This window comes from Saccoglossus kowalevskii, chromosome 8 (assembly GCF_978046115.1).
Source record: "Saccoglossus kowalevskii chromosome 8, keSacKowa6.1, whole genome shotgun sequence".
Classification (NCBI taxonomy): Eukaryota; Metazoa; Hemichordata; class Enteropneusta; family Harrimaniidae; genus Saccoglossus; species Saccoglossus kowalevskii.
This window is the reverse complement of record NC_140648.1, coordinates 18719534-18742600: the sequence shown is the minus strand read 5'-3', so window position 1 is coordinate 18742600 and position 23067 is coordinate 18719534. Positions and strand designations below refer to the sequence as shown.

At 34.7% G+C, this 23067-nt stretch overlaps 2 protein-coding genes across 2 annotated transcripts; one reads left to right on the top strand and one right to left on the bottom strand.

The window, feature by feature from the left end:
- Window positions 1-592: 592 nt before the first annotated feature.
- Window positions 593-12110, bottom strand: LOC100371149 (G patch domain and ankyrin repeat-containing protein 1 homolog). The gene is made up of 2 exons (XM_002733225.4): window positions 11841-12110; window positions 593-2995 (listed from the first exon to the last, which is right to left on the bottom strand). Exon 2 carries the CDS (start codon window positions 2734-2736, stop codon window positions 1663-1665), a length of 1074 nt encoding a protein of 357 aa, XP_002733271.1. The 5' UTR covers window positions 2737-2995; window positions 11841-12110; the 3' UTR covers window positions 593-1662.
- On the top strand, window positions 3165-22204 carry LOC100371304 (testis-expressed protein 47-like). Its single transcript, XM_085502297.1, has 8 exons — window positions 3165-3302; window positions 17262-17334; window positions 17775-17878; window positions 18229-18432; window positions 18966-19025; window positions 19709-19772; window positions 20419-20514; window positions 20786-22204. Exons 1-8 carry the CDS (start codon window positions 3207-3209, stop codon window positions 20827-20829), a joined length of 741 nt encoding a protein of 246 aa, XP_085358423.1. The 5' UTR covers window positions 3165-3206; the 3' UTR covers window positions 20830-22204.
- Window positions 22205-23067: the final 863 nt, after the last annotated feature.

The window sequence follows — 23067 nt, the reverse complement described above, 5'->3', positions numbered from 1 at the left end:
TAAGTGCAAAGTAAATGATGTCCAATGAAGGAAAAAAATTAAAAACCTACCCTACCTGTTTTTGAAGTGGTTATGAAAACCACAGAATTGTTGGCCTTACAATAAAGTAATCTTAGTACCATTAAACCTGCCTAAACTAATCACCCAAAGGGTCAAGATTTGTATAGTTAGGGTAATTTACATGAACAAATCAATGAAACAGGAGTTATTATTGTATGTTGTATAGTTAGGGTAATTTACATGAACAAACCAATGAAACAGGAGTTATTATTGTATTGCTTGCTACTTGATTAGTATTGTTTTATTTCACTCTACAGATTCACACCATGCATCAGGTTGGCTACTTCAGTAGAGATTCCCTAGTCGCAAAATAAGCTACGAACATTTTGTTCGAAATGGCAACTAGCACCGTAGGACATTTCTAATAATGGGTGTATTTGGGTGTAAAACAGTAAATTTAACACACTTGGGCCATTTGTCTGAGATGATTGAACAAATGTAACACCAGCAAATTGCTGATGTCAAGTGAGCATTGAATACATTATCAGCTCTGTGCTACTATAATAATTTGAAGTAAAAAGGCAGACATATGTACTGATTAATTTATTATATTTTATTTTTTAAATAAGTACAATATCTTTGATTTGAAATGTTTGCACCATAACGCATACATTCAGGTGTGGGTCAACCATCAATTGTTCATTCAAGAATATATATTTGTTAGGAGTCAGCAAGATCTGTAATGACATACTGCATACGTGTACCAAATGTTGTGGGTAAAATACAATTTCCACCACATATTTTTTTTGCTTTTTACTGATACTTAATATTTTAGAGTAAACCCCCATGTCAACAGAACTTGACGCATGGAGCCAGGAACATCCACTGCAGTATGATAGAAAGCGTTTACAGTCTTCTAATAACCACATTGATGGTGCTGTACGTTGTGTTTGTATTCAAAGCCCACACATAAGCGACGCTACAAGATATATACAACAGCTAACAAGCCACACCAACCCAGCAACTGCCGAGTATTTGTACACACTCCCACCATGTCATACACTGTAATATGCGATTACAATCCTGGTTTTACCCATAACTCTGGGTATTCTGTGCAGTGTCCCTCTCACTTCACTTTTGATTCGTGAATGCTGCCCTCAATTGTGTCTGCTCGGAGGTCCTTTCATTTTCTTGCTAAAATGATGTAGCAACATTTTTATTGAATTTTAAATCAATACTATCAACAAAATATGCGACTTATTACATTTTGTGAAAGGTAACAAAACTTATTCCAGCATAGGTTTAACATCAGGTGCATGTAAAGTTGTGGTATGTAGATTGCAGTTATGAAAACAAGCATCAGGCTTTCACGCTTCAGGATAAAGTTAGAAATCAACAGATGTTAAATTGTCATAATGTTGCAGATGGTCTACTATGATGTGAATAAACTTGAGGGGAATGCTATAATTCTGAATGTTACACATACACCCCATTTTGCATGGTTTGAGCGGGCAGCAGACCTTTGAATGTAAAAGAAAAAAACACTCTAAAAATATCAGGGCTATATGGACTTTGATAAAATACAAACCCCTGAGGCTACCCACAAGTACATCTCTCAGAGTTTTATGTGTGAACATCAACTGCCCAACAACTTTAAGGATATCATGAATTAAATTCTCTACGAAGATCTCGCTCCCACGCTTTCTCCTTCATTTCCTGTTTCTGCCTTGCTCTTTTGCTAACAGTTGCTGGTCTCAATTGTATACTTTTATTCTTTCTATGCTTATCCGGTCTACGAATGGCCGCAACATCATATGGCTTGAAATGCGTCACTCTCGCTTTTTTATCTTTGTCCAATCCCAAACCCTGTCTATCTCGTTTCAAAATGGTTTTGACAGGAAATTTTGAACCGGATCCTCCAGGACCCAAACCCTGCTCCTTGTCCCATCCATCTTTTACCATAATTTGAAACCCTTTATTACTTTCTGGCAAGTAATACTGAGTTGGCAGTGACTTGTGATTGCTATTGAATAAATGCACCGTAGAATGTTCATGTTCTTTTTTATCCGATTCAATGTATTCTGTTTTGCAAATTTCACACCAAAACCGTTTGTTCTGTTTCTTTCTTGTTGTTGCCGATTGCGTTGTTCTCTCTGCATCACCAGATAGCATATCTATAATCTTGCGATGATTAGCTTTGACTGCCAAATCGAGGGCGGTCTGTCCTTTTGAGTTTACCAGCTTTTTGTCAGCGCCTAATCTAATTAAATATTCCACAATGTGATTTTGTCCACTATATGTCGCACACATAAGAGCGGTCCATGAAAACCTGTCGCGGGCATCAATGTCGCATCCTCTCTCCAAGCATATTTTCAATTTGTCTAATTCTCCATGCTGTGCCGAACACAGAAATGTGTCGACTAGTCGGCCGTCTGTGTGAAATGCCTGAACAATGGCGGCTCGGTTGGTTCGTCTCCTTGAGCGGCGTTTAAGTTGTCCGTTAGTTTTGTTTGAAGTCCGTTTAGAATCAACATTAGTGGACGAGGATGGTTCTGATATAACGCTTTCGTAGAAATTTCTGGCGTCTTCGCCAGTTAACCCCCTGTTCCTGGTTCCATCTTTGTCGTCGGTGTCGGAGCTACATACCCCTGGTTTCAATGTACCAGATGTAGCGCGACGAAATAACACTGGTTTGATGTTGTAACTCAAAGTATTTCTTGGAGATGTGAAAGCCATTCGTCACTTCAATGCGTTGTGGCGTTCGTGCTGTTAAAAGTTGCAGTTGTACAATCGACAAATTCGGGGAGATATTAATTAAACATCGCACATGCTCCAGAATTACGTTGTCATATTAGATAACCAACCTCACAAAATGCTTCAGAAATCAGATTACTGGTATACTAGAGAACTTTAAACGTTGAACTAACGTTGACCCAATGTTGACGAGAAACAACTAGGGCGCCGCCATCTTAGCCTCTGAACAAGTCTGCACAATCTGGGAAAATAAAATTAAAATAATCTATTTTAAACAGTGAATATGATTGATATTAACACCTGATTTACGTATCAAATTACCTAATGTAACTAGTATGATTGCTCTTAATTGTATGATGTTTTTACAATAATATAGTTTAAATTCAGCTTGGATAATGCCCTTGAACGAGGAGGGTCACAGTTGCCAAGGAAGGACAGGTCTGGGAAACACCATGGCGAATATCAAAGACGATGCAGATGCAATATTTGACTCAGCTCGATTGAATCTCTTGGATGTTATCGAAGATAGAAATAGGGCGTTGAATAAGGTACGGAAAACGTCCGGGGTTTGCAAGACGAATTTGTAAGACTACTAACTAGGACAAACTTGCTAATACTAAACAAACGTTCTTGCATGAAACACCCATGAGAGTCGACCGGTATGGTGCAGTGTGTACTCGTTTACAAAAAAGCAATCCAACCAGCAGATTTGCAATATATCTCACTGTTTTGCAAAGTAGCAATATTGATATCCGCTTACCATAACAAATTGTTGCATTTGAAATTTGCGTGAATTTTGCGTACGATTGAAATAACTCTAATTAACACAAACACAGTGAGAAACAAACACAGAGGGACTGTGACACAAATGTTTACAATTTTTATTTGGAACGTACCAAAGTCACCTTGAGTAATATCCAATAATAATAATAACAACAAAACAAAACAACATTCAGGACAACATAACTTACGGAACTAAAACATATCAAGAAAATAAATTTTGCAAAAATGCTAAGAATGAAAGAATCATTAATTGAAACAATAATATAAAAATAATTCATCCATGCTAAAATCTTCCAACTTTGGAGCATAGATGTACAGGGCTGCAAAGAATCTAGATCTATGACTGTTCTTTGATTTGACAATTGTTACAATATATATATATATATCAATTTGGGTAAGAGTTCCTTAGTGCCCCCTCACACATACCGGTAACTCTAATCCTAACCTTGCCCATCCAGTACCTCCCCTTTCTTTCAATTGCATATACTCCTCTTTGGGTCACTTATAATTACTAGTATTTGGAGTGGAGCATAGTGAATTACATTCGGGCGAGGGGCTGGAGTGTTAGGGTTCAGGTTAGGGTTGAGGGGGCATTAAGAACTGATTCCACAATTTGAGCCAATGTACGGTAACAATATTTTTGTGTGGGAAAAAAGGAATTTACCTAATTTTTGTGTTAAAATCGCGGATGTAAATAATCCCACAATCTCACTCACATCGAAAGTCACCGTGACATGAACCCAAACATGTATAACAGCTATAGAAATGCAAGAGAAACAAATAAATATGTTAAAAGAACATGAATAATTTGTAAAAAAAATATATAGTCTCAAATTATCACCACTCAGTGCTAAAAAATTAATAAAATATCTGAAACAAAGAAGTTGACGATGTTTTTATTTATATTCATTGCTCTTTGATCTTCTTCCATGCATTTGCAGATGCATCAAAGAACTGTCATGCACAAAAATGTTGTTAAATTGACTCAAATTGTTATATTTCGTGTGACTTGTTGGTATTTCAACAAGAGTATCAATCGTACGTGAAAAGTATGTCAATTATATGTGAATCATACGTCAATCGAACTGTACACTGTCTTCAGACTCATAAAACAGTGAGCTATATTGCAATACTACTAGTTGGGCTTTTTTTTTTATTTACTGTAAATTTATGCTTGACACGTTAATTGTTAATTGCTTCTACTGAGGTAGGTGCATGTGTGTATTGGAGGAGGTGGGGGGTGGGGTCAACAGTGATATGAACATACTAGTACATGTATGTGAAAACAAACATGCAAATTATCTTTGGCTATAGTTACTACGTTCACGTTACGGGATCTCGGCACGTGCCGAAATTTTTAATCTGTTGTGTTTGCAGAGGGATTAAAGCAGTTGCGTTCACGTTATTCATGTTAGTCTCGGCACGTGCCGAGATATCTAACGTGAACGCCACTAATGTAATATTTTCATATTTTTTGTGGGTCTTTTGGGAGTGGAAAAACTATGTCACAGTCATATTTACTCAGGGATAACATTTGAGTACATTTTCCTTGAAGAATCATCTTTTTCAACTGAAAATCCATGTTTCTCAGCTGTCTTAATTAGTTCTTCTAGCTGCTATCATTTGTACCCACCCACACTCACTCTGCTATCTTTTTTCTACCCCTGCCCATTGCAAGATAGGTTATGTATGTGCAAATAGAATTACATCACGTTTTGACAGTAATTAGTATTAGTCAGAGTGAGTCAACATAAAGCATGAACCAATATTTGTGACCAGGGCTCCATAACACAATGAAGTATTTTTACCATGGTTTCGTAATTCTACTCGTATCATTACATGTGATTTGTAAATACTGACCCTCAAATTTCATTCACATTCAAACATGTTACTATAACCTCAAAATGCGTACACATGTATTCAATCTAGAACTTGACGGAATCATATCCTTATGAGTATTTGTTTCAGATTCCGTCTTTCAACAAAATCAAAAACAGGAAAAAACAGTATGTATGTGAGTGAGCGACCATACTATGTAAAATTACATCAAGTAATGGAAGGACCAGAAACTTTTACTTGCATTCAGAGGTCAAAGGTTATGAGTGGGTTATATGATGTGTTGTCAAAGTTTTGCAACTGCTATAATAAATGCTGTAACAGAAAGAATTGTTGCTTCATTCATTTGTGATCCCAAAATGCCAGTTATTTGCTAGAGCATTATAAAAATGTTATGTAATCATCTTGTTTATTCTGAAATGTTATTTGAAAGTTACCTGTTTCGTGACGACAGAAACTGAGTTTGTGGTATACTGCTACATTCAGCCGAATCATGATGGTGCACTCTCTTAAAAATGGTTTGAATTAGCCAGTTCTAATTACACATAGCCAACCAGTCAGCAGCTTAGCTGGCAATGTTGCTGTTTTGGTGTGTGAAACTATAAGTTTGGTGACAATAAAGTGTCTTAAGGTAGCAAGAGGGGAAAAACTAGAAAAAAAAACTTTTTTCTAAAAATCCCGGATTATGCAACCTTATATTGTGTACTTTCTTTATCTTTGGTCTGAATTTGAGTAATTTCAATTTATTCCCGGAAACTTAGTTGCAGGTGAACACGTCCTTCATGCATTTACATATCATGTTGTATGACAGACTGAAGACAAAGGATTTAATTTGCATCATGGGAAGGAGTTCTAAGATGCAAAAAAACTGGCCGCCGAAAAATGTCTGACGCCATTAAAAGATATCTAAATGAAAGTGGCCTGGGCTCATATTATAGTCAGCCCGCAGAGTGGAATCAAAAATGTAACTCCGTGACTGACATTTTTCCTACGTCAAAAAAGAGTGGACATTCTTTTGATGTGAATTGTAAGCTGGTGATCGCGGCTCGTGGCATTGGAAAGGGTCGTCGCGCAATGCGTAAATTTAGTAGCTATATGGGATTACCGCCTCCTCTATTATATCTGGAACCACATTCAGAGAAAACACTCGGAAAGTTTTAGACGTTGCTAAAAGACTATTAGAACAAGAATTTCAAGATGCCGCCGATGAAATAAGAAAACTCAAAACAAAATTGGCGGAGATAGACGAGAGTGGTGACACCGATAAAAAAACAGTGGATATAGCGGTTTCTGTCGACGGGTCAAGTTGGGTGGTCCGAATTCAAATATCAGTGCGTGAACTCTGGAGGTCATTACCCAATGCCGCACATAATTCAAACACGTGGTTAGTAGAGTTCAGTCGAAATGTACGTGAATAATGCAATCGAAGTGCACTGCCCAGAGTTTATTATATTATAGTAAAATTTAATATGACGCACGGTATGGTTTATATTACATATTCACTTCATTTCGAATAAAATAATTCACCATTGGAACATCGATGAATCACAAGTATTTAAAATATTTTCTTAACTTTCCGTAGACACCTGACTACTATCCTTTTTAATGACTTAAATGCGCCCATGTTTATGTTTGCGTAATTATTACGAATGCAACGCATTATCAAGTCAGTAATATTGAAATATTCACAGACCCAATACCCCGGGTCAGTGCCCTAACAATAGTAAAAGATAAAATGTATTTTGCGTAGTTATCATGAAAGCAATACATTACAAAGTTGAAATATTCAGAGCTGGTACAATATTGTAAACAAATTTGCGTAATTAGAAAACCAGTGCACCAAGTAAATGATGTTGATATATTCAAAGTACAGAGTTGCATACAAGTTGCGTAATTACAGTACCGTCGGATATAAGTTTACTAGATCGACGCGCGAAGCATGAAAGAAAAAGGTTGCTAAGATAACGCGCCAGTTCAGTGCGTGATTTGGGGTCAAACTTCGATCAACATACACTTGATGTCAGCATCGCCGCGCAGCAAGTTTCGCAAAGAAGTACTTGAAGTTCAATTGCACCCCAAAATGATGTCACTGATTACTCAGTTGTTGCATCGTGTGTTGTGTCATGTCATGTCCATGATGCATCCCGTTTCGACTTTGGCTTGCTTTTCCTGCTTAGTGCATGTTCTTGTTCACGTAAAATGCGACCTCTAAACCAACGTATTAAAACACTTTGAATTTATACTTTGAATGATTATATTTGGTCAACGCGAAACACTATTTTTTCTAAACATTTTCTGGGACCATTTTTATCAGCGCAGGGTTATTTTTTCAGACAAGATGGGCTTCGTAATATCTGCCATAACATCGCCCGGACGATCTTTTGGTCCACATTTTTCTAAAAATAAATCAAATCCTCCATAAGATCGCCCGGGTGGGGTATCGGCCGAATCCGGTAGTGCTGACTTAGAACTAACTGATTATAACAAATCCGATAACGGTACACTCTCCATAGGCTGAGAGTAATTCAAACATATCTGTACTTGAAGGCATGTATATCCCGTAAGTAAATATATGCTGCCATGAAGGCTCGCCCTATGTTTAGAGAACCGATTGTACTGTTGACGCTGTTCAACATAACAAAGGGACTTGAATAAATTAATTGCGCGGTACGCCATCTTGCTCAAGTTAGCACCCACTTTTGATGAAACTGCTCGTTTGTCATGTTTTAGGAAACAACCAACCAATTTTTCACGATCTAACATTCCACGCATATCAGATACTTGTATATTTACAAAGTATGATCGAAATGGTCGACATTTTGTCATTAATTAGCTGTTTATCTGTGGCCAAATTCGAATTATTGAGTTTTTACGGAAACTATTTTTTGACTATTACGGTATAACTATTGAAGATGTCATTTTCAACACTTTTCTCTACGCTAACGATGTATAAATTACACAATCTATTCGCCACAAAATTGGCTAAAATATGATGTTTCATGGACGTTAATGTGAGCCGTTGACGTTACGGCCTTGGGAACAAGAAGACGTTCGTAAAATTTAGTTCATAAAATTCAACAGGCTTTATCTCCAGAACTATGGGGTACATAAAAATTTCGAGACGCATTCTCAAAGATCATTATCTTATAAAGCAACAGTGAAAAGATCAGAAACATAGAAAAAAGGAACACCGAGAAATGGCCAATCCCGCAAAAAAACTCTCCGTTTAGGAGGTTAACGGGAACGATCATAACTTAATCCCCTGAGCAAATATCAAGACGAAACATATATGATCGTATTCTGCTATATCTCAGCTTTATGAAAACATATACATTGCCATAACTGCATGCTTAGTAACTATTGAGGAAAGTCCTAAACTCCATTAAACTATAAATTATGTTTCCCCTCTCGCTACCTTAAATTATTTAATCCACAATTTTCTAACTTTTGTAATTTTCAAAAACATGAAAATACGAAATAGAGACAAACAAACAGGAAATGACTTGACAGCCATTCTGAACTATTCATATCAGATGTCGATAAATTTTTGCAAAGCAGTGTAATCTGTCCTGCTTGAAACTTTTCATTCAGAACGATATCCAGATTATCTTTGAAAGTTTACGAAATATTTATAAAATATGGAAAACATATTCATACACACAATGAAGTCAGACAAAATATAATTTCTTAGTATAACTTCTTGGTATCAATACTTCTCTAAGATATCTCTGGGTGACAATATATGGTATTTGTTTTCAAACAGTCTTGTGATTGACTGGTTATAAAATTATGCGCTGAGCATTTTAGTAACCATGAACTAGTATTAAAACACTGTATTCGCCCTTGTTTTTTTAACTGTTTTCATTAATTAATGTTTAATTTCACATTTTCACCACATTCTAATCAAAATGACAATCATGTGAAATAAAAAAATTAATTTGAGATTCAGAAAAAATTTTGGGAAAAAAGGTTATAGGTGTAAAATTTGGTCACAAAATTATATAATATATCTCTTTGGGTTTCCTTCTCCCAATGGGAAAAAAACAATTATTCCTAGATGTCTTGTCTGAATTTTAAGACATTAAACCGACTAGTGCATTGTGATCACCTTTTTTAGTTTTTTTGCTACCCATACTAATCCAACCCAGTTCAGAGCCGAAATTCATATCATATTAATTTCTAGTATGACTTGATAGTGCGCCACCAACAGTTGAATATGAAATATCCTTTATTTGCAAGTGCGCCCTCAATAGTTAGTTCAACATTTTAATTTGTTTCTTTCACTGGTAAATATAACAATAAATAAATGAATGAACAATGTGTCACAGAATATGTTAAACATATAAAATCCCTTATGTCTTATTTATAATAAGACATAAGTCTTAATTATAATTATGGTACCGTAATTTATCATGACAAAATGTTCTGTACTGCCATGGGGGAAATTCCAATGAAAACCTACCAATATTCACAGAGGTTTAAATATATTTTATACTGGGGTATATTTATACTTACACCTTGATAGCAATGTTCTATAATTTCTTGTACAAAAGCATATAACTTAATTACCGTTTACTAACGGTATCTTTGTCTTTTAATTACATGTATTACGGTAACTTAATTTTAATGTGTAATGCACCTGGCATTATATAAATGTTCCCTATTGGAAACAAGACTGTTGCCACAAAAACGGACAGTTTTGCCACAAATAGAGAAATAAACTTTAGTAGTTCACGCACACCCTTAATAAATACCACCACTAAAGATTTATAGAGAAATATAAAACCATGCATGAGGACTAGTAAACGGAATAAATTTGAATAAGTGGATAATCGCAAGTGATGTTGAATGTTGATGTTGAAGCATTGTGTGATGTGGGTGTGTATTTACTTCTATACTACTTACTAAAACTCGTTGAGTGAAACTGTACAGCAGTCAATGTGTTTGCTTAAGCAAAGTATCAAAGCATTAGTCAATTTGTTTTCCAAAATTACAATTTTAAAATAGTCATAACAAATTGTGCTGTAAAACTTAAGAAAAAGCTGTGATGTGAGCAGGAACATGGATATATTTTATTTTTCAAAGCATTAAATGTATCGACATAGTCTGTTGTTGGAGTGAATATAAATACAAACAATTGTTAATAGTTTTATATTTAAGCAACGGTCACCAAACATGGTACTTGTAACAAAAATAAACCTATCCATTCTGTATAAATTACAATTGCTGCCAGACATGTACGTACTGTGAACAATAATATGTCGCTGTTAATTAAAGGTTCTAGCCTTGTCAGTACAATAAAAAAACAGAAGCTAAAAAAACAAACGTGGCCATAATAAAAGCTGAAGTAGATGCTGCATGTGTATGCCTAGCCATGTCCACTATTAAACTTGGAAACCTTGATCTACATGACATGCAGACTGAAGGTGTCATTGTCAATAAAAATAAAAAACAGAGTATTTGTTGTGATGTGTATTAACTTGTCACCCAGTCTCATTTACAGACAAACACTGTGCATTGTATCCTGGCATCAAGATCTCCCTACTGTCTTCATACCATCTAAACAGTGTCTCGGTAACCATGGAGTACAGCACAAAAGAATCAGTCAGGCATTTGTTTTCTATTCACAAATAGTACACCCATAGACTTGTACCGTAAGAATGTAAAAACTTCATTGCTTCCACCTTTACAATTTAAACCCCTCGTATTTGACTTTGCTAGGGTGTTAGCAATGTTGCTAAGCGATTCGTTCATATCAAGTCTGCTTTGTACGCAATTAATACCTTGTTATTTCAAATGCATTTATTAACGAGAAGTGGAATTGAGACCACCTGGGAACGGCTGCACCATAAATAACAAAAAAATAACATCGCCCGACTGCTACATGTAGATTCGCAGTATGGGAGGGTCGGCTAGTAGATCTTTTAACTAAAAAAAGGTGGCAAAAAACTGAAATGCATTTTCGTTTTGTTCATGAATAAACCATTTTTTTTTTCAGCAAAGTATTTACAATTGTGCCAATTTTCATTTTATTATTTTGTCAAAAGTATTCAGATTGTGGCATTCTCAATCATTCACTCCCAGTTTAACAAGAAATGAACAGAAATTCACAGTTTCATTACATGTACATGTAAAACTCGACTAGATTAAGATTGACTCAACAGACTGATTAATATTTGGTAATATTGTTCTTATTTCCTTTTTTTTATTCTCAATTATAGGTTTAATAAGACTAATGCCTTTTGTTGTAAAAGTGCAATGCAAATGCATGAAATAAAAGATTTCCTATTGAGCGTTATTAGACAGTAATAACACTAATGGCCTGCTGTTGACAGCTTAAAAAATCCAAATTGAATGGATCCATCATGAAGCGTTCTTACTAAGTATCGTTAATGCATTGCATGTTGGGGAATGGGGGAAAAATGCTTAGATTTTTTTTAAATACTTGTTAAAATGTTTGTTCTTACCTTTAGTGACAGAGTGAGCATGACAGTTGTCAAGTAGATAGATATTGCGTCATTTTAAACAGTGTACGTGATTCAGCCCATCCTCATTACATTTAAAAGTCCTGGTTTCCTTGCAAATATCACTGATCGCAAAATTCATTTTGTTGGTGCTAGTTGTTAATATCCGTCCACATGTCAGACATGGCTACATTTTTCGCAGTTGAAAAGAACAAATCTAACTTGAAAATTGGGGCACCTCATACAAAGCTTTTGAAAAATCCACCATCACCTTTGCCCTCTGTATTTTGTTGATGAGATGTATTGAATATAGTCTTCATACAAAATCTGAAAAGGGCTTGCCTGTAGTCTTTTTCTTTTCTTTCTTATCAAAAGCAGTAAATAGGTGTGTCCATAATGATGATGTCCTGTTGCTGAAACAGTACGTTATCTCCGCTGATACTTCCAACAGTCCCCAAACTGGCCGTGTATATCGTATAATTAAGTCTTGTCGTCTGAGTACATGTAGAAGAACAGTTCACTACCCATTGTTCATTATTTCCATGCAGTTTCCTCTGCCTTCATTATAAAAAGGTAGTGAATGGAAATTAAATCCATCAATCACCTCCTTCAAGTGTGTTTCAGGCGCAGCCTGATGAAGTGCAAATAATCTTGAGACAAAACACCTGTACTTTGCACACAAGTATGTCTTTTTACAAAAATGTACATTATACAGGTTCAGGGATGCAGGCCAATCGTTTTCGACTCTTTTTTCCCGAAAATAGTACATTTGACTCTCTCATGTGATTATTGAGTCACGGTTCTGCGTTTTATGTTCCATTTCCTTTTGTTGATGAAGCCCATTCAGATATAGCACCTTGATAGCGCCCATTCAGACCCGTTTTAATTTGTTTCTCACTCAATAGCTCTCTAGACAGTTTTGACTTGTAGCTGTAACATGCTAAACAATAAAAATTATTCAGAGTCTGGGGCTGCTGTGCTATATAGCTGATGTTATCCTGTCAGCCAATCAGAATACTAGTATGTCTATTCTGTGTGTATAGCAACAAGGCCCTGGGATTATCTGTGGAATGGGAAATAAAAATAAAACTCTGAATGAGTCGAGTGACGATCGACCACCACAACACTGAGTGAATATATAAACAAATGGAATGGTTACAATTGGGAAGTAACTGGCAGCATGAACTGATACCCCTGTATGCTACACAAGATATACTCAGCTGAAAATAATTTGAGACTGACATTTCAAAGGGAGATATTCAACCATGGATTTTAAGGACACTGAGAAGATAGATGACAAGCCTGAAAAGAGACGTCTAAAGTGGAAGCCAATCAGTGGGTTAGATTGGCCCGGTGAAAACATGCTGGACGTATCGTTAAAGAAAATACACTTACTTGATGCTGATAGGGTATACTTAATTTTTAATTTGTCTGTCTGTTTTAAACGTTTGACATATTTATCTTTTTTGTTAAAAGCTTTTATACTTATCCATGCACTAAACTCTGTCTGTCTATGTGTAGTGTTTTGTTAGAACTGTTTCCTGCATTATCCAATATTAATATGTATCAGTGGGTGTCTGTATTGAGGCCTTGTATGCAATGTGCATTTTTGTACCGTACAATCAAGCTTTAAGCTTATTATTAATTGTCAATATGTAAATACTGAATTTAGTGTCACAGCTTGTTTTTACAAAAGTTTGAAATATTTTCAAGTATCTTTAGCATCTGTTGCTTTAGCATTTAACAATATTTGGTTTTAATAATTCAGTTTAATGCCTTTGTCCTTGGCGTCTAAGACTTTGATAAATTAAATGATTCCATCAAAATTTTCTAGTTTCAAGAAGAAATTAAAAACACTAAAAATCAAGCCATACTATTAAAAAATACAATATTTTAAATTTATGTTAACATATTATTGAGGGCACTGAACCAAAGGCATGCATACTTGTTTGGTTTTCAGTCCTTAATCTGTCAGTACTATAAAGGCTTTATTAACAAGTACATCCCAAGAGAGAACAGGTCTGTCACTGATCATGACATGTCTTTTTTATTCTCCAACCCAGACTTGTACAGGCAACTTATTTGCACTCCTGTTTTAAAATAATAAAATAGGTCATTATATTTGTGTGTCAGGTTTTAAATGCATTCAGGAAGGTTTAAAAACTCTCAAGGGAATTTTTGTGAAAACATTTTCAACTTGACTTTCAAGTACCCTATGTGCTGTAGTCCTTAGAACAATGAGTCACAAGGAGTATTATGAATTGAATGCTAAACATGTATTATTACACAAGTCAGTAAAAAATACTACAAAATGTCTACAAAATCATATTTTCCATCTTTTCAAAAATCTCCTAAGCAAGTTTAATTGCATTACCGTTTACTGTTAACATGATGGACATGAAATTTCATTTTATTTTTATATATACATTTAGTGAACTATGACCATAATTATATGTACCAGTTACAATATATGTATGAATGTAGCGGCAACTAGTATATTGATTATCCATTATACTGACTGACTGTGTTATTTACCAGTGTCTGTCACACAATAACAGCAACTCTTTCAATTCTATAATGATACTTGGATAATGAAAACTAAAATTCTCTGTCCTTGACACCATTTATGCGACTGGGAATTATGTCGCATAATTTAAATCGTTAACAGACTTACCGTAGTATATTTTTTACATAATAAATTTCTTAAAAAAGTATAAAACGTTAAATAGTGATGCAAATTTCAGTATTAAATAAATTATACAGAGATTATTAGGATGATATGGTAGAGCAAAGTAATTGTCAAAATTATTATTAATGGGCTGTTCTAAAAATATATGTATTTAATCAACTTGGCAAATGCGCTTTGGTGAGTATGTTGTGTGACAGTTTTGATGACTGTGGTTATATTGTAATGGGGGTCATCAATTATAGCTGTCTTATCATATTTATCAAATTGCATTCCAGTTACTTTATCTCTTGAATTATTGAAATTTATTCTTAGTTTTTCCCAAATGTTTAAGTTGCAATCTGAGACTACTCGCATTATTGCTGAATGGTCTGAATTTGTGCAAATTGTGGGAAATGTGTTTTAATGCATTTCAGTAACTTCTGAACATTGTCGATTATTTCAGCTTCCCATTTGATTGTGCTTGTTCAACTTTGATAATTCTTTTGAATATTGTTGCATGGATTCACAAAGATTCGTTTCCTTTCCTCATAACTGTGGCCCAGAAGTAATTCGGAACAAGGGTGTATCCAGATGATTCATCAATATTTCCTGCAATTTGCGCTTATCTAGAACCATCAAATATTTTATGTAGTCACATGACTAAAATGAAGTTCTGGAAATGATCTTGAAAGCGCTAAGCAATTTACATACACGTATTCTTACATGCCTTTATCAACACTTCAATCCAAGATATTCTCTCAAGGCCTTTTCAGATAAACAAAAGTTAATACTTTGATTGTATGGAATACTATATGTATATGCAAATTAATAACGTGAAGTTGAGGAGAACCCAGCCACCTATAGTTGGTAGAAGCTATTGATATTAGATCCTGCAGAATTGATCATTGCACACAGTGTTTCATACCTTGAACAATTAAAGTATTGAACACCTCCCAACTTTACCTTCTTAATTCATTCAAACTCATCAACCGATTTATTGGTATTTCAAACTATTGAAGCGTAACTGATTAACTTAAATTAATTTAATCACGGTTTGGTGATCTTTTGTCGTTGCTACTCATCAATCGCCCAGCCTCTCAACAAGTGTATACACAACATACCCCCATTTTTAGAACCAAGAACCTATGTGTATCATTTGATTGTACGTGTACATATGCCTGTATTTTGCCTGCTGAATTAATATTTTGGTATGTTTGAGGAATGTCTGTTAACTATCTGGATATTTTAAAAATGAATATACTTGTGTGAACTGTTTATAATACCACATTTTCTTACTCTGTGATGACATTTAAGTTAATCTGGCCTATGATATCAACGGATTTAAAATCGTGTAGGTGAACAATGATACATAGAATTGATCCAGCAATACAGAACAAAACACTTGAATTAAGTGATTAAAATTGGGTATAAATCTTGCATTGTAAAACTCTCTATTTTATAGCTGGTCGTTTCTGTGCAGACAATGCTAACTTTTATTCGCATATTCCTTGAAGTAAAGATACTTGTACATAGGGAGACCTGGCAGCGTCTTGTAAACTTTTCTTAATATTTTTGTACCCAAATTTGGATAAAACATTTTGGACATTATTCTGCTTTTTTCTACTTTTTTCTTTTACTTTTTTTAATTTGAGATCACTTGAACATAATTTCCCATTTGCTTCAAGTCAGAATCACATTTGCTAACATTAATATACAAATGCCGTTTTATTTTCTGACAAAAGGTTACTTTGATGTCATTTTAACCCATTTTAACCACTGCCATACAGTTGTTGTTTTTAGGAGGGGGAGGGGGGTCACATATAATGTTTACCAGGCAACAATTAGAATTATTACGAAGGGATACCTATACACAGCTTTAGTAGGTCAAAGGTGGAGGGCATGCATCTTGATATGTCAGTTTACGAGCCATGGAGATCAGCTGTTACAGTTACCAATATAACAATGCTTGTGTGTTGCCCCGGTGAGTATATTAAATATGCGACATTAAATTATCAACAGTTTCAAGTGTGGGGGAATGATTATAACGAGGTTTGCACATTCCTAAGTATTCCAATATGTGTATGTATATAAAAGTGTTTAATTGGTGTGTTACATAGTATAGATGTACCTACACATTATTTTTATTTTGATGCAGTTAAAACAAAATTCAACTTTTCCACTTCCCCATTTTTCTTCTTATAATTATAAAAACATAAAATTAAATTATTTAATCAAACTGTCTCCACTCACACATATAGTAATCCACATTAATTTGCTAGCGACAAATCAGTGAAAACAGGGACAGGACAGGGAAACACTGACTTATTGTATCATCCGAGTAATGATAACTACCTTGTTGTTGGTTTGAATCTCAGAGTCAACAGGTTTATACGTACATGTACCTACAACTGATTGTCAGGCGAGACAACAGTGACTTCCCTATGTCACCTGGTACAAAATTATTTCAGAAAAAATGAAATCATTAATATATGGTATACTTAGAATAAACATTGTTGGCTTGTATACATCTTGACTCTGGGGACAAAATGTGTGTGTTTAAAAGATAACCAGCTATCAAATAGGATGAACAAAATGGCAGATTTGATGACTCACTCAGACGAAAAAACTCATGTGTCACTGAAGCCAGATGTATTCTGTAAATGCATTTTGTTTAGAACCTGGGCATGTATGTAGAGTTTAAGATGATTTTCAGAATGACCTGTGTCTAAATTTGTTGTGACTCTTGTTGATTGCAGAAAGCGTTACTCCACAGACTTGTATATATCGCTAAATTGGGACAGGAGCTGAACGACAAGAGAGATGTAGGAAGTAAGTATACAGTAAAGTTAAACATATCTAAACTAAACAGCATTTCTCATTCCATCTTCTTAGACTAACAAACAGTTACTTGTAAAACCAAACAATTGTCTCATTGGTGTTTGATTTAGATGGATTTAGTATTACTGGTACCTTTTGTGGTGGTCAGATTTAGGTACTGTAAAATACTTTATTTTCGCTTGGAATAAATTTTCACTGAAGGAATGATTCAGTGAAAATAAATTCCAGCAAATATAACTTTTTCCTTACATTTTACATTCAACTTGTCAAAAATCAATGAAAATAAATTTCACACAAATTACCCTAAACGTCTTTTCAGCGAAAATTAATTCCAGCTAAAAGGAAGTACCGGTATTTTACAGTATTGTGCGATGATACACCTAATTTTAAGAGTAACTTTTTATTGCATTGTTTTTGTGTGTAATCCTTAGGTTATTATGAGAAACAGTTCAAATACTGGCAGAACCAGTACCAAGGAGAAGGTGTGACAGGAATATTATTGGTGTATCCCAGTCATTATGTCCATCTCATTGAGGTAAGTGCATGTTTGACCACTTGGTGGCGCAATTTGGTACTTATTCCACAATAGTACTGAATATGTGACTAATGTGACTATGAATGTAGTTAAAGCGGGAGGGTTGTCACCTGTGGACGCACGGGAATTTAGTCCCAAGCGACGATGACAACACGCGCTAAAAACGCAAATGCTCATGGGTAGACGCTTGTTTGTAAACAGTGACATGCTATGACCATCTGACGCATGCGCACGTGCCGACTCGACCTCGCTTTAAAAAAAACCAAAATGCATGTAGTTAAACATTGTGCTTGGTTTGTTTATTTGACCACTAGAGGGCGCCACATCACTATTTTCCACATTTCTTTCAGAGTTCACAGGAAGTACTTCTTGCATTAATCCGTGATTTAAAACAAATTGAAGATAAAGGTGAAGGAATGATAACACAGTCCAAAGTTTTAGTTTACTCTGGGAACGTACCCACAAGACTATTCAACCATTGGAATTCCAGGGTGCTGAATCTACCGGCATCCAGACTAGAACTCTATGAGACCAATGAGTCTGTTGAAAACCTGGTAAGAGTTTCTCTTCTCTCTCTTTCAGTAGCAGTATTATGCTGCGTACAGTGCATCTCCAATTTGCATATGGTGTTGCGAGAAGTTTTCGCTGTGTCAAGTCGTGTAATGTTTGCACTATATTTATGTACCTGTATGTCTCAATACAATTGTCTTGTAGCTCTTTGCATGATTTGTTGGTATCTCGCATCCTTCTGAATCAATTTATCATTTGTGTTATTGGTCTTCCTCATAAAAAATAAAATTATAGCAATGATCACTGCCAATGTTTGCGGATGCTATTTTTCCCATTCATTTTGGCTATCTTTGGTGACTATCAGAAGGCAATGTAACAATCATCATTGTCGTGGTTGTTTTCTTCGGCTTATCGTCAGATGATCTAGACTTGAAATCTTACTGTCACACGTCCACACACTAACCGTTTAGCGCTGTATGATTTGCATAAATGTCTTAACAGAAATACATTATATAGTTAGCGTGTCCAGAATCTTGTCTCTCATACTTTTTAAAATGTCAACTGTATTTGTTTTCAGGTTCCAGAGTGTTTGACACAATTACTCAAACTAGGAGCTTTTCTGGCAAAACAACCCAAGGTACGTACTACAAAGATAGATTTATACATACGTAATTCATGCGTAGTAGCTGTCAACATCAACATCAACCAACATGCCTTGTTAGTCATTGCATTGTAACATCTCATTTTGGTGACTTATCAATGGGTTACCCTGGTAACTATATTCCAAGATTTATTTTAGGTATAAAGTTTATCCAGTGTAGACACCCCTCCCCCTACATGTATAGTGAAAATAATGATTATTTGCCCATATCTGGATCAGTCTATGGGAGAAGATTATATGTCATATTTGCTTTATAAGAAGCATATATAACCCCAAATTGTATTTATTGTATGCTGGAGGCTATTTTTTACTATAGACACACCTCTGTCATTCATGTGAGCACATGCAATACTAATAGAGCAAGTACAGTAAATGGACTGAATGAATATATGTATACATGAAACTGTTTTAATTTCAGTGAAAATCATGACATTTGTAACTGTAAACATTTTAGTATGTCTTCAAGATAGAGTCAAAATGACTGATGTAAGATTTTGTCCTCACAAGCAGTGTTAAATCTTCAAATCTTGAAAATTCCAAGCAGCAAATAAGCTTGCACTATTCTACTATATTAGGTTGATTCACTCAAGTGAAGGGCTCATAATAATGTGTGCTTAACAATCAGACATTCTATACTCAATATCTTGATCTCTTTTCAGATATCACTAAAGAATGTGTTGGATTCACTGCATGACAAAGTACCTGAACTTTTAATCCCACAAGGTGAGTTACTATGCTTCTCTTATCAAATCAAAAAAAACAAGAGTATTTCTTCACATCCATGTTTGTGAATTGCTGGAGTTGCTACAGCTACTCTGACATTCCTCCAGTCTGTAAATATGTGTACTGTTATAATGGAAAGATGTTGTTTGGAAGTCAAGATGGTTTTTCCACCCAGCATCAGAGAGATGGTTTTGACTCTGTCGGCTGTACACTCAGCAGTATTCAGGGTTAGGAGTATGACATCCAGTCAGGGGAAGTAAAACCGTTTGCTCAGGGTGCTGTTTACAGTCAGTCCTCCGAGTAAATCAATCAGGTTATTTTTGTTGCAATGAGTTGCAGATTATCACAGTACGAGTAGAACCTAAAAATACATGACTCCATTAGAAATCGTAAAACTCCAGTTAGAGGGAAATGAGTTGTCAAACATGGTTGAATAAATGAAAGCTCAGATATCAATTCATAATCCTACATGTACAACATTGGGAGGATTACCTTGTAAACCAAGACAGGTTAAGATATTTTTCGTATAACTGGACCATGATTTGAATGGACCATTTAGTACAAAACAAAAAAAAAATACCATCTAGAATATATTACGCTATTCATAAAAGCTTAACCATCTAATTTTGATTTGATTTCTACGCAGACTTGATTGGTTATCTGCTGCAGTCACTGCAGTTAGCTTCACCTGCTGAATATTTGACAAAATATGATGTACCATTTGATACTGTCTTAGATAACGGTAAGTACATAAAAATTAAATTGTGTTATCAAGTTGTGAGTGCAACTTGTTTTAGTATGAACATCTGGTTAAAGATGTTAAAGCTAATGCTAGAGTTAGATTTAATATCTATGCTGTATGTATCAACCCTGGTGTCTATAATTATAGCAGCACTTTCGTTATACACATGACCCATATCAAATACAACAAAGATTGTATCACTCGAGCTGTCTATGATGTGTTAAGGGAATTTTATTTCTATTAATAATTTTTTTTATCTTTTTTTTTTCAGAACTTGTGTGGCCTTTGCCCACAAAAACCTTTCCTTTGCAGTAACAGGATAAACTTACATGCCCTACTATCACAAATGTATATTGTACTTTTTAAATTTAAGAGGACTGGACTATTGTTTGAGTACTTGGTATCACATTGAACTCTGAGGGCTGCAAGCCTAGATCACAATGCACTTGGTTTGTGACATTATTACTGGTATTTCTGAGATGAAGACGAAGACAAAGGTCATGTGCATTTGGCTACCATGTACAACTGCTTGTGCGCTCTGTTATAGCTGATTTGATGTCAACCATTTTGTAGGTGTTACTGTAAAGGGGTTAATTATTCACTGGGTTTCAATTTTGCTTATTTCGCTGACCGGAAAATGCACTAAATTAAAACCCAGTGTATATGTAATATTTAGCATAGAATACATTATTTAAATGATAAGACCCGTGAATTTAAAACACTGAATATGCCTGAAATGGTAAATCAGTGAAATTTAAACCCGGTGAAAATTAGTCATTTTACATTAATTGTAAATTGATTGCCACTTAATTTAGTACTTAATACTGGTACATTAACAAAATGTCAGTTGAACGAAACCCTGATGCAAATGCAAACTTGGTTTACATATCATAAGATTTTTCTCCTTGCCTTATGCGCTCACTGTCATGAGTAAACTCATTTTTTTTTTTAATTTAATAAATATCTCAAGATGAATTAGTAAAATTACATTATAATGTATATGAGAAATGTTTCCCATTTCTTGCTTTTCGTTTCATAATTATCACATTTACGAATATTCAAAATAAATCCAAAGTGCATCCAATATCCAATGGGATAGCAAACAATCTGTACTTAAAACATTCAACCACAGCTTTCATCTCATCACAGTTTGATAAACACGAGTGATCATTAAAAAAAACTACAATAGTACATGAACCTTTATACCTTCTCTTTTAACTCATTGTTGTATGCTCTCAATGTATACACAAATGTGCGTAATCCTATAAACTTATCACATGTCAATCTTCAGCTTGAGGGAGCTTTAACTAATAAAACAAAGAGCAACTTTTTTTTTTATTTAGAATTCAAGCAAGAGTTACTAAATATTGTAGTTGCACTATTTTTCTCAGACAGTGAAGTCTTTTTTATATACAATATTCAAGATAATTGTTCCTGTACAGTTTTTAATTTTGTTATACACTTCTCTATGTCCGTCCATATGTAATTATTTCTATAACTGATCTGTATATATGTAAACAGAGAAAATGCACTATTTTGAAAACAAATACTATTGATCATAGCCTTGTGGGGTTGAAACCATGTAATTATTTAAATTTTGGTTTCTAACCCTACTATGTTATCACTGTATGTATTAAGATTAAACAGATGCTTTATTTGTAAAATATTAAAAAAGTTTTTTTTTATGAAATGTGTGTTGTCTCAAAGTTAAATCCTTTCACTGTTATTGTCAACGTCTGTTTTCAGTTCACTGCTATATACTACGTTTTGCCAGAAATTAAACATAAAAACAGGATAAACAAAAGTCATAGTGGAACCAAAACATTACATGGGGTTTAACAAATGCAAAACTATTTTGAGGTATTCACAGGTATAGCTGTACACAGTTGATGAGATTTTTTTTACTAACTGATTCGGGGAAGTTAAAATAGATAAAAATCTGTTTGATTGAATTGCAATTACCTGTATGATAGGACGATCATAGCCCTTTTGTGAAATCCCAAACATGGAATATGGTTAAGCAGCTTTCCACAAAATAGTCCCGTTTCTTTGGAAGTCATATATCATATTCTATCTTCCATTTAACAATGGAATTACGAAAAATATCTAACATGACTTTGGTACGATCATTATGGAATATTTATGGCTGTAAATGCGATGTAACATGCCTCTTAAAATATAGAAAAAAACTCTAGTTATACAAGTATAACCTTCAACTGTTGAATATGATGCACATTGATGTGATGTATATACTGGTGACAAAGAAGTGAAAAGCTTTAAATATTGCAAAAATAAACCCATGGACGTACAATTCTGGACCCCTTTGGTCTTCGGAGATATTTGAATCATGTTCATTTCAGGCAGCAAACCATGGTCGTTTTCTCCAGTTTTTAACATTTTCAACAATGAGGGCGTAAACAGCATAACTACATGTATTCGGAAAATAAATGAGAAATAACACTATACATGTCATACTGCATCATACATGTCTGTTTTCGCATCAAACAGTGGCCGTTTTCTTATCCTTTACAGTTTCCTTTATTCACCGACCGA